We start from the raw sequence: 13065 nt of genomic DNA, 5'->3' as shown, positions 1-13065 counted from the left end.
ATTAAATCATGTAGGATGATGGATCATTTTAGATTCATTCACATTATATTTAAATAAAGCAATTGATTCATTTCATCGCATGGGAGATATTTGTGCTTTGCAGGAAAAAGACAAGACTAAGAAGCAAGACTAACCCTACCATTTCAAAGAGATTTGTGCGGCCAGCCTCATTTGTGTACGTTGCTGCGCCTTTAAGACTGCGAGGCGTCTGCTGCAAACCTCAGTGGGCCAACTTGTGCCCGAGCTCCACGTATCGCAGCTTGGAAGTTGTGGGTGGGACTCGAAATGGCCGCTGTCGAATCAAGGCGGAGATAAGTGGGTGTGACTACCTTCCTTGTTCTCCAATCAGACTAGACCACGATTGATCCAACAGAATTCCGTGTTGGTTTAAGTGGGCTCTGCAGGCGAGTCGCCTCTTGACAAGGAGGAGGAGGAAATTGGAACTTTCAGGGAGACCGTGCAACTTACGCGAGACGGACGGACGGGCGGGCGCGAGGGCGCGAGCGAGCTGTAAGTCGAAGCCTGTGCGCGAAGCTGGCGCGAAGCCGCAGTGGAACGACGGGAGGGAAGCTTCAGTGCGAGCGACACAGGCGCAGGATTCCCAGGAACGCAGCGCCGGCAACAGCCGCGGCTCGAGAGTGGAGGAGCAGGACATTCGCGCTGTGCCCCATATCGCCAGAGGATTTAAACAGGCGACAGGCCGTTAACCTGCCCGTCACTGTCCGGGATGGTGGCGCCACGAGCGTGTCTGACTAAAGTGTTCTCCTATTTCCCCTTCCTGCTGGTTCTTATTGATCTTCAGTATGAAGGTAAGGGGGAGGAGGACAGCGGCGTTAGTATCGGGGGTGGGTGGGTCTTGCACTTGTATTAGTGATCGAGGTAATTCATGTCATTTACTCAAACTTTTAATTTCCACCAGTTTAATTCCGTTATGCAGCTTCCGCTTCCCCCCCCCCCCTCCCGACTACGGTCATCATTGCATTGATGATCCAGAGCCGAGTGAACGTCAGGCGTGTTACAGTTACAGGGCCCGACGTGACTTGATGTTCGGGCACTACTCTGCCTTCTGCTTTTGAAATAAGTAGGAGATGCCTAGGTTTATACACGTACCCAGCTGTTGCATGCTACTATGGAGCGATGGTTATGGAAATAAGTATGTCCTTAGTGGTACAACAAATTTACTTTCTAGACGAACTCGCGGGGATTGCAATATATAAATCCCGATGATCATGTCAACTATGGTACTTGCTCGCTAGGAAAAATTTCAGTGAAATTGCCCCATGGCTTCCAGGGTCTTTATTATTTGAAAATAATAGACAACCGAGAGGACAGTTATTGGCTGTTTGGTTGACCCCTGGCTTTTGTCATCTGTAACTAGCCAAGGAGTTAATTAGTTGTGGGAGTGCATTAAGTTGGACACTGGAGATGTAACACTAGTAGATACCAGTATTCTACAGACCACCTAATAGTGGAAGGGAAGTGAAGGAGGAAATATGTAGGCAAATCTATGAAATGAGTAAAAAACATTGAATAACAGTTGTTGGCGATTTCAACTATCTTCAAATAAACTTGCAAGAAGAGGTAGGGGAAAGGGAATGTAGTTTTTACAGTGTGTACAGGACTCCTTTCTTCGCCAGTATGTAAGCAGCCCAGCCAGAGAGGATTCACTGCTGGATCTAGTAATGGGAAATGAACCAGAGCAGATAAGAGAAGTAAGGTAGGCAAAAGTGATCATAATATGATTGAGAAAGACAAAGTCCAAATTAGTAGATTAGAAAAAAGCTAATTTTGATGGAATGAGAATGGAACTAGGGACGGTAAACTGTGAAGAAACAATTGACAGACCAAGAGCTAGAACAGCAGTGAGAAATATTTAAAATGGTGATCAAGAGTTCAGGAGAAATATATTCCTTTTTAAAAAAAAATCAAGAACAAACTAGCCAATAATGGATGAATAAAGAGATATGGGTAAAATTGAAATGATAAAGAAAAAGGGTTACTCAAAGTAAATAGACAATAAAGGAGAGGTTGATAAAAGGGAATGTGAAAAGGTTAGGAAAGAAGTCAAAAAACAATTAGGAAAGCAAAGAGGAACTATGAAATTAAATTATCAAGGATAATAAGAAATAGTAAAGTATTCTACAGACATATAAATGACAAAAGCAAAATCAGGATAGGGAAGCACAAGGCAAACTGGTAATGACAGCGAAATGGCAGAAATGTTGAATAGTTACTTAATAACTATTTACCTCCTGATAAATGCTGAGGCAAACAAGGTGGGCATGACATTAGAAGAAGAGAATAAAAATGAGAGAAATACATCTTAAGATAGAAAGGGGGAGAAAATTGATAAACTAATCAAACAGAGGATAAAACCCCTGGTCCAGATGGATTGCATCCATCCATGCATATTAAAAGAAGCTAGAGCAAAGGCACTATTACATATATATAAAAATTCTTTCGAAGAGAGAATCGTGCCATTTAAAATGGGAGATAGAACAAGTCCATGGAATCCAGGGTGCCTTGGCACTTTGGATACAAAACTGGCTTAGTGGCAGAAGGCAGAGGGTGATGGTCGAAGGTTGTTTCTGTGACTGGAAGCCTGTGGCCAGTGGGGTACCACAGGGATCGGTGCTGGGTCCCTTGCTGTTTGTGGTCTACATTAATGACTTGGATATGAATGTAAAAGGTATGATCAGTAAGTTCGCTGATGATACAAAGATTGGTAGGGTGGTAAATAGCGAGGAGGATAGCCTCAGTCTGCAGGACGATATAGATGGGTTGGTCAGATGGGCGGAACAGTGGCAAATGGAATTTAACCCGGAAAAGTGCGAGGTGATGCACTTTGGAGGGACTAACAAGGCAAGGGAATACACAATGAATGGGAGGACCCTAGGCAAGACAGAGGGTCAGAGGGATCTTGGTGTGCAAGTTCACAGATCCCTGAAGGCGGCGGAACATGTAGATAAGGTGGTAAAGAAGGCATATGGGATACTTGCCTTTATTAGCCGAGGCATAGAATATAAGAGCAAGGAGGTTATGATGGAGCTGTATAAAACACTGGTTAGGCCACAGCTGGAGTACTGTGTGCAGTTCTGGTCGCCACACTACAGGAAGGATGTGATCGCTTTGGAGAGGGTGCAGAGGAGATTCACCAGGATGTTACCAGGGCTGGAGCGCTTCAGCTATGAAGAGAGACTGGGAAGATTGGGTTTGTTTTCCTTGGAGCAGAGGAGGCTGAGGGGGGACATGATTGAGGTGTACAAAATTATGAGGGGCACAGATAGGATGGATACTAAGGAGCTTTTTCCCTTCGTTGAGGGTTCTATAACAAGGGGGCATAGATTCAAGGTAAAAGGCAGGAGGTTTAGAGGGGATTTGAGAAAGAACTTTTTCACCCAGAGGGTGGTTGGAGTCTGGAACTCACTGCCTGAAAGGGTTGTGGAGGCAGGAACCCTCACAACATTCAAGAAGCATTTGGATGAGCACTTGAAATGCCATAGCATACAAGGCTACGGACCAAATGCTGGAATATGGGATTAGAGTAGACAGGGCTGATGGCCGGCGCGGACACGATGGGCCGAAGGGCCTCTATCCGTGCTCTATGACTCTAAGTCCAGGGAACTATAGACCAGTTAGCTTAACATCGGTGGTAGGAAAGATAGTGGAATCTTTACTCAGATGTAATTGAAAAACATGTGGAAACTGAAAATATAATGCGTTGTCTGCGCAGATTTCAAAAGGGAAAGTCATGCTCTATTAACCTTATTGAATTCTTTGAAGAAGTAATAGAAAGAGTAGACAAGGGTAATGTAGTAGATGTAATATATTTGGATTTTCAAAAGGCCTTCGATAAGGTACCGCATTGTAGACTCACGAATAAGATGGAGTCACGGGACACGTAGCAGAATGGATAGGAAGCTGGCTACAAAACAGAAAACAGAGTAGGAGTTGAGGGTAGCTACTCAGACTGGCAAAAGGTAGGAAGTGGTATTCCAGAGACTCGTGCTAGGACCACTGTTGTTCCCTATTTATGTTAATGATTTGGACTCTGGAATCGGAAGTACAATTTCAAAATTTGCAGATGACTCCAAAGGATGAAAGTGACAAAATACAAAAAGACATTAATAAACAGCCCTAGATGAAGCTAGTCAAGACATCTACCAACTTAGAGAATTGTACAGAAATAAACTTATTGAGTAAGATCTGAAGAAGCAAAAAGAAATTGCAGCCATCAAAGCAGCTCTCTGAGCAGAGCAGGGGAGAAAGCCAGAGCTCTATGGATAAAGTAAATAAGTGGCAAGAAAGAGAAAGTAAAACTGCAAAAAGATACGTGATTTCCCAAGTTTTAAGTTGTATCTTTAAACACATTTCATTGCATGTCCTCCAGTCATGTAGTGCTTTTGTTGTAATATTTCTGAGTATTATTTCCAACTCCATGTTTGTTTCCAGCCAAACGCTTAACTCATTTCTTTGCTAGTGTCCAGAATGGAAAAAAAAGCTGAAAAATACCAGAAACTCGCAGGTCAGTCAGCATCTTAAGAAATGTAAGGAGTCTTACAACACCAGGTTATAGTCCAACAGCTTTATTTGAAATCACAAGCTTTCGGAGCTTTACCCCTTCGTCAGGTGGGAAGTGACAACTGCCTGTGTCCTCCACACCAGAACCCTAAGCGTTAACCTGTCTTTTCCTACATTACACACTGAAGTGACCACACTTCAAAAGTATTTCATTGGCTGTAAAGTGCTTGGGATATCCTGAGGATGTGAAAGGTGCTGTATAAATGCAAGTTCTTTCTTTCTTTCTTTTCCCTTTACAGGTGCTGGCTGACCTGCTTTGTTGCATTTTTGGTTTTAATCATGGTGTTAATATGTTTATTGTTTGTATTCATGAAACATAGATGCATTTAAGGGGAAGCTAAATAAGTACATGAGGGAAGAAAGGAATAGAAGGACATATCTACAAGTCAGCCTTATGTCAGTGGTGGGGATGTCTTTAGAGACAATAATCCGGGACAAAATTAATTGTCACTTGGAGAAGTATGGAGTAATAAATGAAAGTCAACATGGATTTGTTAAAGTAAAATTTTGTTTGACTAACTTAAGTGAGTTCTTTGATGAAGTAACAGAGGGTTGATGGTAGTGCGGTTGATGTATGTATGGACTTTCAAAAGGTATTGGATAAAGTACCACATAATAGACTTGTCAGCAAAATTAAAGGATTGAAGGGACAGTAGCAATGTGGATACAAAATTGGCTAAGGGACAGAAAGCAGAGAGTAGTGGTGAACGGTTGTTTTTTAGACTGGAGGGAAATATACAGTGGTGTTCCCTAGGGGTCAGTATTAGGACCACTGCTCTTTTTGATTATATTAACGACCTGGACTTGGGTATAGAGGGTATAATTTCAAAGTTTGCAGATGACACGAAACTCGGAAATGTAGTAAACAACGTGAAGGATAGTAACAGACCTCAGAAGGACATAGATAGACTGGTGAAATGGGCAGACACATGGAAGATGACATTTAATGCAAAGAAGTGTGAAGTGATACATTTTGTTAGGAAGAATGAGGAGAGGCAATATAAACTAAATGTACAATTGTAAAGGGGGTGCAGGAACAGAGATCAGGGGATATATGTGCACAAATCTTTGAAGTTGGCAGGACAAGTTGAGAAGGCCGTTAAAGCATTTGGGATTCTTGGGTTTATAAATAGAGGCATAAGAGTACAAAAGCAAGGAAGTTATGCTAACCTTTATGCACTGATTAGGCTCAGCTGGAGTATTGTGTTCAATTCTAGGCACCAAACATTAGGATATCAAGGCCTTAGATTTGGTGTAGAAGCGATTTACTAAAATAGTACCAGGGTTGAGGGACTTCAGTTATGTGGAGAGAGTGGAGAAGCTGGGGTTGCTCTTAGAGCAGAGAAGGTTAAGAGGAGATTTGATAAAGGTGTTCAAAATCATGAACGTTTTGATTGAGTAAATAAGGAGGAACAGTTTCCAGTGGCAGAAAGTTCAGTAACCAGAGGACACAGATTTAAGGTGATAGGCAAAAGGTGATCAGCTGGGCTGAATGGCCTGTTTTTGTGCTGTAAATTCTATGTAACTTGCAGAATTGGTGTGTATTTGGCAAATTAATTTTAATAGTTAAATATGAGGAGGTGCATTTTAGCATGAAGAATAAGGAGGCCACATACTGCTTGAATAAGAGTCTAAATGAGGAAGAGGGGCAAAGGGATCTAGGGGCATGGATACACAAATCATTAAAAGTAGCAACATAAGAAATAGGAGCAGGAGTAGGCTGTACGGCCCCTTGAGCCTGCTCTGCCATTCAGTCAGATCATGGCTGATCTTCGACCTCAACTCCATTTTCCCGCCCGATCCCTATATCCCTTGATTCCCCGAGAGTGCAAAAATCTATCCATCTTGGCCTTGAATATAGTCAATGACTCAGCAGCCACAGCCCTCTGGGGTAGAGAATTCCAAAGATTCGCAACCCTCTGCGTGAAGAAATTCCTCCTCATCTCAGTCTTGAATGGCTGACCTCTTATCCTGCGACGTTTATAAGATATTAAGGGGAACGGATAGGTTGGATGGAGAGAAACTATTTCCACTGGTTGGGGATTCTAGGAGTGGGGGGCACAGTCTTAAAAATTAGAGCCAGACCTTTCAGAAGTGAGATTAGAAAACATACACACACAAAGGGTGGTAGAAGTTTGGAACCCTCTTCTGCAAACGGCAATTGATACTAGCTCAATTGCTAAATTTAAATCAGATAGATAGCTTTTTGGCAACCAAAGGTATTAAGGGATATGGGCCAAAGGCAGGTATATGGAGTTAGATCACAGATCAGCCATGATCTTATCAAATGGCGGAGCAGGCACAAGGGGCTGAATGGCCTACTCCTGTTCGTATGACTATGCCCCCTGGTTCTAGACGCTCCCTAGCCAGGGGAAACAATCTCTCAGCATCTACCCTGTCAAGCCCCCCAATAATCTTATGTTTCAATGAGGCCCCCTTTCATTCTTCTAAACTCCAGAGAGAATACGCCCATTCTACTCAAACTCTCCTCATAGGACAACCCTCTCATCCCAGGAATTAATCTAGTGAGCCTTTGTTGTACGGCCTCGAGGCAAGTTTTTTTAAATTCATTCATGGGATGTGGGCATCGCTGGCAAGGCCAGCATTTATTGCCCATCCCTAATTGCCCTTGAAGGTGGTGGTGAACCGCTTTCTTGAACCGCCGCAGTCTATGTGGTGAAGGTTCTCCCACAGTGCTGTTAGGAAGGGAGTTCCAGGATTTTGACCCAGCAACGATGAAGGAACTGTGATATTTTTCCAAGTCGTGATGGTGTGTGACTTGGAGGGGAACATGCAGGTGGTGTTGTTCCCATGTGCCTGCTGCCCTTGTCCTTCTAGGTGGTAGAGCTCGCGGGTTTGGGAGGTGCTGTCAAAGAAGCCTTGGCACGTTGCTGTAGCGCATCCTGTGGATGGTACACACTGCAGCCACAGTGCACCGGTGGTGAAGGGAGTGAATGTTTAGGGTGGTGGATGGGGTGCCAATCAAGTGGGCTGCTTTGTCCTGGATGGTGTCGAGCTTCTTGAGTGTTGTTGGAGCTGCACTCATCCAGGCAAGTGGAGAATATTCCATCACACTCCTGATTTGTGCCTTGTAGAAGGTGGAAAGGCTTTGGGGAGTCAGGAGGTGAGTCACTTGCTGCAGAATACCCAGCCTCTGACCTGCTCTTGTAGCCACAGTATTTATATGGCTGGTCCAGTTAAGTTTCTGGCCAACGGTGACCCCCAGGATGTTGCTGGTGGGGGATTCGGTGATGGTAATGCTGTTGAATGTCAAGGGGAGGTGGTTAGACTCTCTGTTGGAGATGGTCATTGCCTGGCATTTGTCTGGCACGAATGTTACTTGCCACTTGAGCCCAAGCCTGGATGTTGTCCAGGTCTTGCTTCGTTATCTGAGGGGTTGTGAATGGAACTGAACACTGCAATCATCAGCGACTATCCCCATTTCTGTCCTTCTGTTGGAGGGAAGGTCATTGATGAAGCAGCTGAAGATGGTTGGGCCTAGGACAGTGTCCTGGGGCTGAGATGATTGGCCTCCAATAACCGCTACCATCTTCATTTGTGCTAGGTATGACTCCAGCCACTGGAGAGTTTTCCCCCTATTCCCATTGACTTCAATTTTACTAGGGCTCCTTGGTGCCATACTCAGTCAAATGCTGCCTTGATGTCAAGGGCAGTCACTCTCACCTCACCTCTGGAATTCAGCTCTTTTGTCCATGTTTGGACCAAGGCTGTAATGAGGTCTGGAGCAGAGTGGTCCTGGTGGAACCCAAACTGAGCATTGGTGAGCAGGTTATTGGTAAGTAAGTGCCGCTTGATAGAACTGTCGACAACACAGTCCATAACTTTGCTGACGATTGAGTGTAGACTGACGGGGGCGGTAATTGGCCGGATTGGATTTGTCCTGCTTTTTGTAGACAGGACATACCTGGGCAATTTTCCACATTGTCGGGTAGATGCCAATGTTGTAGCTATACTGGAACAGTTTGGCTAGAGGCGCGGCTAGTTCTGGAGCACAAATCTTCAGCACTACAGCCGGGATGTTGTCGTGGCCCATAGCCTTTGCTGTATCCAGTGCACTCAGCTGTTTCTTGATATCACGTGGAGTGAATCGAATTGGCTGAAGACTGGCTTCTGTGATGGTGGGGATATCGGGAGGAGGCTGAGACGGATCATCCACTCGGCACTTCTGGCTGAAGACAGTTGCAAACTTCAGCCTTGTCTTTTGCACTCACGTGCTGGACTCTGCCATCATTGAGGATGTGGACATTTACAGAGCCTCCTCCTCCCGTTAGTTGTTTAATTGTCCACCACCATTCACGACTGGATGTGGCAGAACTGCAGAGCTTTGATCCGACACGTTGGTTGTGGAATCGCTTAGCTCTATCTAAAGCATGTTGCTTCTGCTGTTTAGCATGCATGCAGTCCTGAGCTGTAGCATTGCCATGTTTGACCTGATGCCATGAGATTTCATGGGGTCTGTAGTCAATGTTGAGGACTCCCAGGGCCACTCCTTCCTGACTGTATTACTGTACTGCCACCTCTGGTGGGTCTGTCCTGCTGGTGGGACAGGACGTTCCCAGGGCTGGTGATGGAAGAGTCTGGGATGTTGGCTGAAAGGTCTGATTCTGAGTGTGGCTATGTCAGGCTGTTGCTCGACTAGTTTGTGGGACAGCTCTCCCAATTTTGGCACAAGCCCCCAGATGTTAGTAAGGAGGACTTTGCAGGGTTGACTGGGCTTGGTTTGCCTTTGTCGTGTCCGATGCAGGGTGGTCTGTCCGCTTTTATTCTTATGACTTTTAGCGAGATTGTACAACTGAGTGGCTTGCTAGGCCATTTCAGAGGGTAATTAAGAATCAACCACATTGCTGTGGGTCTGGAGTCACATATCGGCCAGACCGGGTAAGGATGGCAGGTTTCCTTGACCAAAACTATATGCAGTACTCCAGGTGAAGTCTCACTAAAGCCCTGTACAACAGTAGTAAGACTTCCTTACTCTTGAATTCCAACCCCCTTGCAATAAAGGCCAACATGCCATTTGCGTTCCTAATTGCCTGCCGTACCTGCATACTAACTTTTTTGTTTCTTACACGAGGACACCCTAGACTCTCTGGACACCAACATTTAATAGTTTCTCACCTTTTAAATAAAATTCTGTTTTTCTATTCTTTCTACCAAAGCGAATAACCACACATTTCCCCACATTCTGCCACCTTCTTGTCCACCCACTTAATCTGTCTATATCCCTTTGCAGACTGTGTCCTCCTCACAGCTTACTTTCCCACCTAACTTTGTATCGTCAGCAAACTTGGATACATTGCACTCAGTCCCTTCATCTAAGTCATTAATATAGATTGTAAATAGCTGAGGCCCAAGCATTGATCCTTGCAGCACCCCACTAGTTATAGCCTGCCAACCTGAAAATGACCCGTTTATCTCTACTGTTTTCTGTCTGTTAACCACTCCTCTCCATGCTAATATATTGCCCCCAACCCCCTGAGGCCTTATCTTGTGTAACAACCTTTTTATGTGGCACTTATCGAATGCCTTTTGAAAATCCAAATATACTACATCCCCTTTATCTACCCTGCAAGTTACATCCTCAAAAGATTTATCAAACATGATTTCCCTTTCATAAAACCATGTTGACTCTGCCTAATTATATTATGATTTTCTAAGTGCCCTTTTACCACTTTTTTAATAATGGATTCCAGCATTTTCCGGACAACCGATGTCTGGCTAACTGGCCTGTAGTTCCCTGTTTTCTCTCTCCCTCCTTTCTTGAATAGTGGGGTAGCATTTGCTACCTTCCAGTTCACTGGGACCATTCTAGAATCTAGGGAATTTCGGAAGATCATAACCAATGCATCTGCTACCTCTGTTGCCACCTCCTTTTTTGAACCCTAGGATGTGTGCCATCAGGTCTTGGGGATTTGTTGGCTTTTAGTCCCATTTAGTTTGTCCATTACTTTTTCTCTAGTGGTATTAATTGTTTTAGGTTCCTCACATTTACCCCTTGATTCCCCACTATTTTTGGCATGCGCTGCAGGTTAATACGGCCAGAAAAAAGCAAACCAAGCACTGGGGTTAATTTCTAGAGGGATAGAATTGAAAAGCAGAGAAGTTATGTTAAACTTGTACTGAACCTTGGTTAGACCATACTTGGAGTATTGTGCACAGTCCTGGTCTCCATATTATTATAGAAAGATGTAGAGGCATTGGAGAAGTTGCAAAAAAGATTCAAAAGGATATTACCAGAAGTGAGAGTGTATAATTATCAGGAAAGACTGAATAGACTGGGGCTCTTCTCTTTAGAAAAGAGAAGGCTAAGGGATGACCTGATAGAGGTCTTCAAGACAATGAAAGGGTTTGATAGAGTAGTTGTGGAGAAAACATTTCTACTTGTGGGGAGACCAAAACTAGGGGTCGCTAAGATAATCACCAGTAAATCCAATAGGTAATTCATGAGAAACTTCTTTACCCAGAGAGTGGTAAGAATGTGGAATGGGCTACCATAGGAGTAGTTGAGGCAACAAGCATAGGCTCGTGTGGAGCATAAAGGCCCGCATGGACTAGTTGGGCTGAATGGCCCATTTCTGTGCTGTATACTCAATGCAACTCGATGTATTAAGTATATGTCTTTGCTATCCTTTTGTGAACATTATTGCATTACCAGGCACAGAGCACACTGGCTGCTGTGGTCACACAAAATTAATAACACTCATAACAAAATAAATTTTATTTCTCTAAATATTTCTGCAAATTTTAAGACAATTAAGCAATGACCTGTTGAACACTAAAACAATTGATATAAAGAAATTTATATCCATGAATTACTTGCACTGAAGTTTCTGTCCAAGGTATTAATGGCAATAATGGACTGTACATTTGGGAACATTTGGAAAAATAACATACTCATGGATCATGCAAGTTAATTGTCTGCAAGTTCAATGTTTTTTGAGTGACACTCAATTTTCCAATCCAAAGGCACAATTCCTGAACCTAGAGCTATGAGTAACGTTTTTGGTCAGTGGGAACATAAGATAATGCATACAAAAACACTATCAGCATGTCATCTCAATGTACCACAGTTTAAAAACTTCTTTTTTCTTTCGCTAGGTCCAGTTGTACAGAGTATATTGTCATGTTGACCATGGTGGTGTCTTCGAACCAGTATCTATTGGTGTTGAATGGGTCGGGGTCAAGATCACTAATGTTGTGAAGCTTGTCATTTATGAAGAGTATGCTCCCAGTCATAGTCATAGAGTTATACAGCACGGATAGAGGCCCTTCGGCCCATCGTGTCCGCGCCGGCCATCAAGCCCTGTCTAATCTAATCCCATATTCCAGCATTTGGTCTGTAGCCTTGTATGCTATGGCATTTCAAGTGCTCATCCAAATGCTTCTTGAATGTTGAGGGTTCCTGCCTCCACAACCCTTTCAGGCAGTGAGTTCCAGACTCCAACCACCCTCTGGGTGAAAAAGTTCTTTCTCAAATCCCCTCTAAACCTCCCGCCTTTTACCTTGAATCTATGCCCCCTTGTTATAGAACCCTCAACGAAGGGAAAAAGCTCCTTAGTATCCATCCTATCTGTGCCCCTCATAATTTTGTACACCTCAATCATGTCCCCCCTCAGCCTCCTCTGCTCCAAGGAAAACAAACCCAATCTTCCCAGTCTCTCTTCATAGCTGAAGCGCTCCAGCCCTGGTAACATCCTGGTGAATCTCCTCTGCACCCTCTCCAAAGCTATCACATCCTTCCTGTAGTGCGGCGACCAGAACTGCACACAGTACTCCAGCTGAGGCCTAACCAGTGTTTTATACAGCTCCATCATAACCTCCTTGCTCTTATATTCTATGCCTCGGCTAATAAAGGCAAGTATCCCATATGCCTTCTTTACCACCTTATCTACATGTTCCGCCGCCTTCAGGGATCTGTGAACTTGCACACCAAGATCCCTCTGACCCTCTGTCTTGCCTAGGGTCCTCCCATTCATTGTGTATTCCCTTGCCTTGTTGGTCCCTCCAAAGTGCATCACCTCGCACTTTTCCGGGTTAAATTCCATTTGCCATTGTTCCGCCCATCTGACCATCCCATCTATATCGTCCTGCAGACTGAGGCTATCCTCCTCGCTATTTACCACCCTACCAATTTTTGTATCATCAGCGAACTTACTGATCATACCTTTTACATTCATATCCAAGTCATTAATGTAGACCACAAACAGCAAGGGACCCAGCACCGATCCCTGTGGTACCCCACTGGCCACAGGCTTCCAGTCACAAAAACAACCTTCGACCATCACCCTCTGCCTTCTGCCACTAAGCCAGTTTTGTATCCAAAGTGCCAAGGCACCCTGGATTCCATGGGCTCGTACCTTCTTGACCAGTCTCCTGTGCGGGACTTTATAGAAGGCCTTACTGAAATCCATGTATACCACATCCACTGCGTTACCCTCATCCACACGCCTAGTCACCCCCTCAAAA

At 44.3% G+C, this 13065-nt stretch overlaps 1 protein-coding gene across 1 annotated transcript in view; it reads left to right on the top strand.

Moving 5' to 3' along the window:
• The first annotated feature begins 352 nt into the window (after positions 1-352).
• The window catches only part of dnajc3a (DnaJ (Hsp40) homolog, subfamily C, member 3a), a 101598-nt gene continuing 88885 nt past the window's right edge, over positions 353-13065 (top strand). The window contains exon 1 of the mRNA XM_067986477.1: positions 353-809. Within this exon, the coding sequence (XP_067842578.1) occupies positions 728-809 (82 nt within the window). The 5' untranslated portion in view covers positions 353-727. The remainder of the gene's footprint in view (positions 810-13065) is intronic.

This window comes from Heptranchias perlo, chromosome 6, assembly GCF_035084215.1.
Source record: "Heptranchias perlo isolate sHepPer1 chromosome 6, sHepPer1.hap1, whole genome shotgun sequence".
Classification (NCBI taxonomy): Eukaryota; Metazoa; Chordata; class Chondrichthyes; order Hexanchiformes; family Hexanchidae; genus Heptranchias; species Heptranchias perlo.
This window is presented reverse-complemented; position numbering and strand designations above follow the sequence as displayed.